This window comes from Pygoscelis adeliae, unplaced genomic scaffold (assembly GCF_000699105.1).
Source record: "Pygoscelis adeliae isolate BGI_AS28 unplaced genomic scaffold, ASM69910v1 Scaffold11, whole genome shotgun sequence".
In the NCBI taxonomy this organism is placed as follows: domain Eukaryota; kingdom Metazoa; phylum Chordata; class Aves; order Sphenisciformes; family Spheniscidae; genus Pygoscelis; species Pygoscelis adeliae.
In genome coordinates, this window is record NW_008824059.1 from 64,541 (window position 1) to 74,760 (window position 10,220).

The following is a 10,220-nucleotide window of genomic DNA, read 5'->3' on the forward strand; positions in this document are numbered from 1 at the left end:
TTGTGAACTCTGCTCTATTGAGCTGATCTTAAATCTTCCACTGGCTTCTTTTTTTCTTTAATGGAAGTGAAATCTTTTGTTACAGCTCCGCAGTTTCTGGCCAGAGTAGCAGAGGGGGTCAGTATGTTAGATGACTTTCGTGGACGTGTATACCTTTATGTCACTTTGCTGTTCTGGGCCGATTAAATGCAGCGTTCTCCACCTGGACATGAGCGCAGGAAATGTACATGTGAAATGAAAAGGCCTTTTATTTCCTAATTGCAGAGCTAGAGGGTATGCAGCGGCTTGGCACTTTCCTGAAAGCATTTATACCCCGGTGCCGTGGTGTTCGGCGGCTTTGGGTCTGAGGGTGGATTTTGCAGCGCTCTGCTTGGCTGCATACGCTCAAGACTGCCTCAGCGTGGCTGCATCTGCTTTCTGTCGTTGTATTTGGTAGTGTTTGAGAACGAGTCTCGCTGAGTCAGAGAGATTTAAACTTCTGAAGCTATCAGGTGATTTTTTGGGCACTCCCGCTCCATCCCCGTGCAGGTACCGAGTGCAGTTTAGCTCTAGGCAGCACAGCGACCGTTCAGTGAGACCTTGGTGTCTGGTTGCTGCCTCTGTGTCTTCAAGAACGCAGGAATGAGAGTCAATGCAAATATTCCTTCTCTGTTACTAGTTCATCACACAGAGCATCTGAGGTAGCTAACCACTAGTGAAGCTAATACCTTGTAAACAAGAAGCGCATAAAGTCTTAATTAGGATGACTTGCATAATTAGTTGCAGTTACAATGTTTTTTCCCAGTATGTTCTATGTAACTGGAATGAAAAGAAAGGAGATTCAAGGAGGAAAAACCCAGAGGATAATGTCAGCCTAACTTGGGAAGGGGTGGGGAGAGAGGAGGATTCCCACAGACCTCGGGCTTGCTTGGAGCAGGGAAGAATGTGAACGACTTCACTACGTTTTTAGTGAGAACAGACACATCTGAATCTTGGGCGGGTCAGTTGTGAGAAAGGGTCGGGAGCCATAGGCGCTGCTGAGAAGGGAAACGGAGGAAATCTGAATTTCTCTGGGATCCTTCGTTTAAAGTCTGGAGGAGTTCAGTGGAGGGAATGTCTGGACCTGTAGCAACCTTCCCTCTAATCCTGGGAGCTGGGAAAGAAACCTGGTGGCAGGAGAAGCTGGCGCCTGTCTTTGTATTAAAGATCAGAGGAAAGAACTGGAAAACTAACTGGAAAATATTAAAATATGCTGAAACATTTGCCCATATAAAGGAGTGTGTTTATAAAGACTTGAAAGAAAGTTCTCCGTGTTAAACAGCATTAATGCATTAGAATTGTGTTTGCGAAACTAGTCCTATTTATCTCATTATTTTGTAAGCAGTCCAAACCAGTTAACTGTATCGTTCCCTTCGTGGCTCTGAGGCAGGCTTTCTTGGTTTAGAACGGAGTCCTTCACACCAGTATAGCTGAAGTTAAATATATTGTCACCTGCATGTAGTAGCATGAAATTTTATGCGAATATAACTCGGGCCGAAAAAAAAAAAAATCTTTCTTCCCCTTCAGCTCAATGTGATGATCAGATCGTCGTTGCAGAATCTCACAGAGAAGATCGATCAGCTGAAGGACTTACTGCTTCGGGCTGTATCAACACACCAAATGTATCTGTGTAAACATCAACTCGCTGACCTTTCTGTATTGTGGGAGGGAGTGGAAAAATACGCTATAGTTGCTCTGCCACGCAGTTAGGGTTTTTCCCTTGTTCCATTTTTAGAAGACTTTGTCACTAGAACTTCATCTGTGCTGCTGTTTAGTATTTTCATTGCAGCTGTAGTGCAGGGAGGGTTGGGAGCCTGGGCATCGCCGGTACGGTGGGCGTGAGGCTGGCTTTGGTTACGTTTGTGTCAGAGAGAAGCTTAACAAGATGTTCTGAATAATCTCAGAGCTGGCATCGTCTTGCCTGTGCGCTGTGCCAACACTGCTGATTGAGTGGCTGGCTTGTGAGCTAAGGTCACTCGTCTAGCAGAAAACTCGCTAATCTGTTATTTTCTCTTGGCTCAGTCGCTGGCTGCAGGAGTGCCAGTGTTTGCAGAAAGGCAGGATGAAGCCTCGTTCAGGGTGTGGGCAGGGATGTGGCAGCCCTGACCTGGACTGACTTAAGGAGCAATGGAACCGCATCTTTAGAATGACGTCAAAACGCTTTAAAATATGCATTAGAAAAAAAAATGACAGGTTTTCTTCTAGGAGCGTTACCCTGTGGCCTGGCTTGGATTTGCTGCTCTCTCCGTGTGCTGGGATAGCCAGTCAGGCTTAAGGAGTCAAAGAAGTACGTCTGTCTCCCTGAAAATACCCAGCAGCAATCTGATTTAATGAATGAATGTTTAATTTCAAGCTCACTATAGCAGAAATCCCTTCTAAGCATGGGCCCCCTGAGTGCTGATGGCCAGGGGTAAAACTTTCCTGTCCAGTGAGTGCTTGAGAGCAGACGAGCGCTACGGCTGTGGCAGAAAACATACGCAAATCTATCGCATAATCTACTGAACGGTACTTGGAAGAGAGTTAGTAGTTCTTCAAAATGTCACTAAGATTAATTAAAAAAAGCAAACACATGTCCCCTGTCGAAGCCGCAGCACTTCAGGGCATCTTGTCTTTCAGAGATACTGCATGAGTTGTTTTTCTGCTGCTTCGGTGGCTATCGGGGTGCTCTGCTGATGGATTGCGAATGGAAACAGGTGCTCAAAGTAAATTTTTGGTTGTTTGCTGATCACTTGGCTGCGAGCTACTCACCTGGTCTGTGTTATGAGCCTCCAGTGAAATAAGATGTGAAGTACCCTGCTGATTTTAAAAGCTCTATTCTGTTTGGGCCTGCCCCATTTATATCATAACAGTGTAAGCTGGAGCTCTTTTAAGAAGACTCATCCTTACCCCATGCAGTACTGTTATACATTGTCAATGTTACAGAAGAGATCAACTGTGTAAGACTTCTTAGTAATAAATGAAAGAAGAATTATGTTGCATTTTGGAGGGGGAAATGCTATTCTTAATACTTATGCTAATTTGGCAGTAAATAGCCTTCCAGTTCTCTTATTACTTTGAGATGATGACCTGAAGATCACTCTGTGGTCACTGTATGAAACTTTTTCTTTGAGATATGTAAACTTAAACTCTTTTAGAATAACAACAGATTTCATTCAGAAACATGTGACCTATCCTTCTCTTAGATGTTACAGCCTTTTCTTGAGTTAAAATAGTTACTCTAGTTACTTTTAATGATCAGGAGGTCTGATTTATTTTAAGAATGTATAACATTATATAATAAAATTAAAGTTTTTCAGCGTTTTTAAGTTTGGTCCTTAACCAAGTATCATCAGCACACAGCTGGAGGGAGACAGGAGGCAGAATTTGGTGGATGACCTTCTCACACGACAGAAACAACTTCAGGCATCTTACAAGAATGAAGGCGCAGAACCAGATGTGATAAGGTATGGCGTTGTCACCTCAAATGAACAATGTGATTTGTGCTTTGAGTATGTCTGAAGATAATGTCAAATGCATCCATTGAACTCATTTACCTCTACATGTAGCAAACTGTGCTTTCATTTGGTTAGAAATCACGTGGGTTTTTTAGTGACAGTATCATATGTCTGCAAAGCTGGGGAGGATGGGGGGCTGGAGAGTTGCTTGGAAGAGGTAATACTGACTAAGTGATCTAGCAGGGTCAGTCACTGAGTCGGACTGATGGGTGCCACCATACAAGGTCTAGGCAAATTGTTGGAAAGAAAACTGTCAGGATGAGGCTTAAGCTTCAAATGGTCCCCAGTGATCATATTGTGCAGCAGTCAGCAGGGGCCTTCAAATTTTAATTTCCATTTCAGTATGACCTTCACAGCTGTGGAAAATAATTACGGTTAATAGCCTGCAGGTTGTGCTCTCCTTATGCAGTTCTTACATAGCCCCTTTCTAGTGGAAGGAGTTGTATTTGTCATCTCTGAAAGGTTCTTAGAAATAATCCATCCCTGGTGGTCTCTGATCAGGAAGAAAGGCAGAGCCTTTTCTAGAAGTGTGAAATTCAGGCCTCTTGCCTGAGTTAATAAATTATTAGCAGTGCATAAGTTGGATTTGGTGGGAGGCATGCAGGTGCTGTGTCTGTAACATACAAACCATGTTAGGCACAGGCTTGGTATATAATTATATAAAAAGACCTCTTTTACTGCAGGTGATGTAGTCCTGCAAATTCAAATGTGCAGTGGAATAAGGAAGGGTGGTTTGTTTCTAGTGCTTTGTCAATGGTCTTTCAAATTTTATCCATTTCCAGTTAGGTCAGCACCAGCTTCTGCCTATGGAATTCCACTCGCGAGTATTTGCTCCCCTTGGCTGTACTTCAGAGTTTTTGGTAGCTTCAGTTTCTGCATGAGCATGCTTGTGTCTTGCTGAGGAGGTCCTTGCAGCTACTTTACATCCAGGAGCTTTTATGTCTCACTAAAGTACTGAGTTAAAAATGGCTCGCTGAGCAGCAGAATCGAGAGATTCTTGTGAATTTGTTACACTTCTCTTTCTTTTCCCAAATCAAATGGCATAACCCACCCTCCCTTTTCTCCTTGTTCCTCCTCTTTCCCCCTGTGTTTTCAGTGACATCCCCACTGGTCAGGAGAGAGTAGCCTGGCTTCAGCCTGGAGCTCTACTCGTGCTACAGATGGTCTAAAGGCTCTGCCAATGAGCCTCTGTCTCTTCTGCCTCTTCATCTGTGTCGTAAAAGTTGATTTTTTCTTTGAGACTCCTTTTTCTTTCAATGTGTTTAAACTGTCCAATGAATTAATTGCTGGAGGAGGGAGAGGAGAAAAGGGGTAGCAATAGCTAAGCCTTGTTCCTAAGCTGGTAGCCAGGCTACAGACAACAGAATGAAGCTGCCATTTCCTCCTTCCTCTGCAAGCAAATGGGTAGTAGATCTACCACCTTAGCACAGGACTGGGGCCGTGGTGCGTCAGAATTGGAGTAGCATGTGTTGAGGGACAACTTCAGAAGCATCCTCATGATTCACTGGGTGATATGCTTTCATCTCTATTAGCCCTGAGCCAACGTTCATGCAAAAAATGAAAAGCCCCGCTACCAGAGAGTATGACTTACCTGTCTCCTGACCCCATGCAGGTCACTAAATACTGCTCTGTGTGAGAGTTACCATTTTGGCTAAATTCCAGCGCAGGTAATTGCATTTGCTCTTCCTAATTTTTCCTTTGCAGATTCAGGTAATCTTCTGTCTTGCAAAATGGCGCAGAAGAGAAGCGGAGCTGTAGTCTCTGAGTTTGCAGAGCTTGCTGTATTTCCATTTCCGTGGTCAATGAAATTACTCTCGAGCGTAGACTGTAATTGGTAAAACTTTGTTTTAAAGCCTCATGTTTTTAAAACAGTGGATGTACATTCTCAGAAGTTCTATATGAATCACAGCCGTTGGGCCCAGGCACCTATTTTGTTGATGTGGGGGAAGCTTTAATGCAGCAGGCACAGACTTCTCGGGCAGTCAAGGGGCCGTGCTCTGCCCTGTAAGCCCTGCACAGTGCTGCGTGTGCGGTCTGGGTCATGCGATGTGGCTGAGCAGAGCTTCCTCGCCTCTGCTGACCCATGGTGTAGTGAGATCTGCCTCCAAAGAGTGCAACTCTACTTCTCCAATATGGACATACGTGTATATTTTTAAAATTTTTAGCTTGTGCTTCGAAGTGGCAGGCATTTTCTAATGCACTATTTTCACTGGGCCTTTTCTGTAGCAAATACACAGCGTTGCATTTTATACATGCACGTGTAAGGTTACTTGTGGGAGGGAGAGCATTAGAGCCCTCCTGAGAAAGTTTCTTGCCTTTTTTGCAATGTCAACCCTCAGTCTTAGAACAAAACTTCATATGCTTTTAATTCCTCACACTTTTGAAGAAATAGGTGGGCCTTTTTGCTGATGTTCTTTGAGAACCAGTGCCTGTTCAGCGCTGTGCTCTTGAAAAAGGCAGAGACAGTTTTGAAGCTATGGTACAGCAAAAAATTGGGTGCTGGTGTGAGCGTTGTGTCCTACCGTAGCTGTTGAAAATAAGATTGTGGTTTTTTTTTCCTAGCTTGTTTATTTTGTGTATCTTGGAGCAGGTATAAGAGACACTCAAAGTTTAACTGAGTTTTCTGTATTCATGTGAGTATTCATGCTTTCCGAGGGTTTGTTCAGTGACATGGCGTAGAGGTTGGTTTCTGCTTGCTTTTGTTCTCCGGTGCGCTGTTTGGTACAGCCAAAGCACGTGTTTCACTTTGTGGTTTGTTGTCTTTGCATGACCAGGCGTTGTCCACGCAACACCTGCTGCGGATGGTAAAACTGTAGACTTCGATCGAATCCATTAATTGTTCTAGGCTTGGCATTCTCCAGCATGCAGTGAAAATCCAGTTGATGCATTGGTGCTGGCTTTTACATCTATCGCTGAGTCACCTGAAACATGTAAAATAGCAAGTAGGCAAAATGTCTACGGGGACTGATGGTATGAGAGAGCTCTTGTGTGTCGCCTGCTCTGAGCAGTCCATAAGCTGATCCGACCTTCTGAAGCGTGGCCGTCCCTGCTGTGGCAGGGCAGCGTTGGCATGTTTCTGCCGTGGAGCAGACAGAGGGTGAGGATTCAACCTAGAGCTGCCCTGGCGTGAAGGTATCGAGGCAGAGGGGAGGAAAATATCAAAATCCCATGGTAATTTCAAGCTCCGTTAGAAATGATCAGGGAAACCAGTATTTTCTGGCACAAGATAATATCAGAGACAGTATTTATTTGCTAGTGTTGCAAGGCTTGAAGTTTTGTAGTTCTCTTTTAACTTCTTTAATTAAAAATGGATAAAACTATGCCAGCTATTTTCTGCCTGGTGAATTCACACCCCTTCCATATTCTCCCTTGTAGGTCTTGTTTTCAGTGGTAGGGGCAGAGATGTAGCCAGAGCCTGAACCTTGTGCCAGTAAATCAAACCTTTCTCTCTTGCCTGAGCCTGGCCCGCAGGTAGGTCGGTAGGGAAGGAGCTTGTCTCCCCTGCCCGCCATACTGCTTGTAGGGACAGAAGATGACAGCTTCTCCTAGGGTTAAGCTGCTATTTATAGCACTGGGTTTCTCTAAAATTGTTGCAGGCTTCGGGAACAGCCTGCTTTGGATTTCAGTAGGTGGCGAAGGGCGCTCTTCAGCGTGTCTGAAGTCTGAAAGTCAGCTTTTCCCACTGCATTAGAAAAATCAGCACATGTTGTTTGATTAAGTTCTAGCGGTGACACTTTTCTCTGGTTTTGTATTGGTTTTCCGTATCTAATCCATCTCTGATGTGACAGCACACATTTTCAGAAGTCTTTTTCTTTCCAGCAGTCACTCCTTTCATTAACCTTCTTGCACCACTGATCACATATTTATTGTCCCCATGGCCTATAACTGTGAAGCTTTTACTAGAATTAATCTTCGTTTATATTTGGTCACCATTCAGTGAGTTTTACATCCTTTGATAACTGCTGTAAAGCTATTTCTGATTGTGAAGTACAGTGGCCCTAATGCTCTTAGTATTTATCCTAACTGACAACTTGGGCCAGAACACAGGGCAGGACACTACATTACTTTGGTATAGCATTAGTTTACCTTCCGGCGTTGTCGGCCTTAATTAAGATGCAACTGGAATTTTCCAGGGGAAAGGTTGTGCTGTTTACGTGACTCTGCTTGAGCAGGGTCAGTTAATTTTTCTTTAATTGGTTTTCAGTAGGCAATTTCAGTGTCTTCTCCCCTCTTTTCTCCTTGGAAAGAGATCTGTGCAGGTTATTCTAACAGATACTTTAATGGAGTAGAAATCCCCATGGTTTCACACTATTTGAAAGTGAGAAGTGAAAAAAGCAACTAGAAATGCTGACTTTCTGGAAATCACAATATCAAAATTTTATGAGTCTTCAAATATTTGTGGAGACAAAAGAATCAAGAATATTCCTCCTCCTGCCTGGCCAGGTAGTCAGTATGTAGAAGTATATGTCGATCACCAGTGAACAAATAAATTGCGTGTACTTTGACATGCCTTTCTTGGTTTCTCTTGGAATTTCTCTAAAATATAGAAAACTTTTGATAGCTGTGGGACATAAACACTTTAAGTAATAGCTACCCTAGATAACTTTTAGAAGAGTCCGTGTTCTTTTTTTTTTTTAATGTGGGTTACCATTTTTCTGTTTAAATACTTTTCTGTCAGATGTAGGGCATTTAGGTCTTATTCCAAACAGGCTTTTTGCCTAATGCCAAATAGTCGGGCATCAAGTGCCCAATTTTTAAGCATCTAATGGCTTATTGATTAATGCTTTTGTGAATCTGGCTGTTGTTTATGGAGGAGCAAATGCTCTTTGGAAAGTAAGATTAAAAATAGTTGTTTAGGTGCCTTTAAAATTCCTTTGTGCTTTCCTTCCTCCCTACCAGTTACTGTTGGAAGCCCTCCTGGCTGCAGCTACGGCGTTCTGACGTCGGATGCGATCAGCCTTGGGTCTAGGAGATCAATGGAAAGGGTGGAAGAGAGGTGAAACGTCCATCCAGAAACCTATGCTCGAGAACCTCTGAGGCTTGAGTCATAAGATCAAATCTGGGGGCTGGGGCAGGATTTTTTTACACCTGTCTTTGGCCGTGTAGTCATGAGCCAACATGGTTGTAATTGTCTGAACAACCTCCTCATTCACTAAACTGTGTCTCTGTACTTGGATCATCTCCCATCGTACCACTTGTCACCTGGAAGCACTCTGTAGGTTACAGCGTGCGCAGACGTGAGTGTGTCCTCACGCAAGCAGCAGGTACAGTGCCTGTTAAAACCCAAGGGTTGTTGTGCCCATCCCAAATTTAAGGCAGATTCCAGTAAGATAGTGAAGTCTCCTCGGTTTGGTCTGTGTTCAAGGAACAGTTTGCATCTCTCTTCCCTCAGAGCATACCAGAGGTTCCTTAAGGACCTCGCTGAAGTCAGGACTGTGGTCATGAGAAAACTGCATATACTTGCATTTATAAGGAATAGCAAAGAACGGATGTTTAAACATAACAGAAAAGTAAGTCAAACCCCATAATTTTAGGCATTGTGCTTCAGGTTGTGCCTGCATGCCTGTTATTAAAGCTTCTTGCTCATTAGCCTCAGGAAAAAATGTCAGTAGGAGGGCAGCTTTCAAGGCTGAGCTCCGTGCTTTGTTTTGCCTCCTAAGTTTGCTCAAAACTACCAGAAGTTTCCTGCCCAGGGTTGTTTCTCTACCAGCAGTGTCCCTCTGTTACTCTGGCGTGAGTGTGCTGGGTCTGTAGCAAGAACAAATGCCAAGCCGAGACCTGCTTGGAGGCTCACGTTCCTGTTGCTTGTGGTCAGGCAGACTTCGGCTGCCGCGCAGAGAGCAAAGGTTCAGGTGTGAACTTAGTGCCGCGTCTTGTCCCGAAAGTAGCCCTCTGAATGGCACCGAGGGGGGAGTCCATCGCCTCACGTGTGGAGATGCGCATTGCAGATGACAGAGTTGTTGATCGTTTTGTGAACAGGACAAATGGTCTCACAGGAGTAGATTTGTCCCTTCACCTCTTCTCTGGATGTAATTATACAAGATGCAGCTTCTTTCTAGAAAGAATTCTCCTTTCTCATAATTCTCTGATTCCTGAGGAGTGCAAGTGGGCTGTAGAGGCAAGACTGTTTCGATGAGGACTATATAGGCTGTTTTATAATATATTTAGTATTGTGCTGTGTCCAATCTTGCATAGAAAGTAAGGGATGGTGTAGAAAGAAGACGGTAATGTTTGATAGCAGGATTAATCTCTGATGGAAATGTTTATCGCGGTGTATATTTTGAGGGTTTGCGTAGGAAAGTGAGACTGCTGTGAAATAAAATGTGAGTGTAAATGTTGTTATAAAGGTAACCTTCCCTGGGGACGCTTACCCTGGCGTAGGGGTATCTCCTCTGTGTAGTTTCTTGCCACCACTCCACCACCCAGACACTCAGCATTTCAAGTGAACGTGTTATTCCAGGATAAGTGTGCCTGTACAACAGACACGCTTGCAGCTTGTTGCTTGCTTTGTGCTGCTCCTCCGTGGGCACCTGCTGTCCTGTACGAGCACAAGGTGGTTGGGAGCTGCTTGTTCTGCCGTGCAAAGCTGCCGTCACTACGTTGTGGGCAGGAGTTAGTGATCCTGGAGGTGCTGCAAAGTATCTGTGTTCTGCACATCGGCTGTCTGGCATCCCATGTGCCAGCTGGCTTCAGCGGCTTCCAGTCATT

The 10,220-nt window shown here is 44.2% G+C and overlaps 1 protein-coding gene across 1 annotated transcript in view; it reads left to right on the forward strand.

The window, feature by feature from the left end:
• STX8 (syntaxin 8) overlaps positions 1-10,220 on the forward strand; it is a gene marked incomplete at its 5' end in the record, with an annotated part of 106,099 nt that overhangs the window by 2,026 nt on the left and 93,853 nt on the right. The window contains 2 exons of the mRNA XM_009334064.1: positions 1,546-1,640; positions 3,351-3,461. Coding sequence (XP_009332339.1) covers positions 1,546-1,640; positions 3,351-3,461 — 206 coding nt within the window. The remainder of the gene's footprint in view (positions 1-1,545; positions 1,641-3,350; positions 3,462-10,220) is intronic.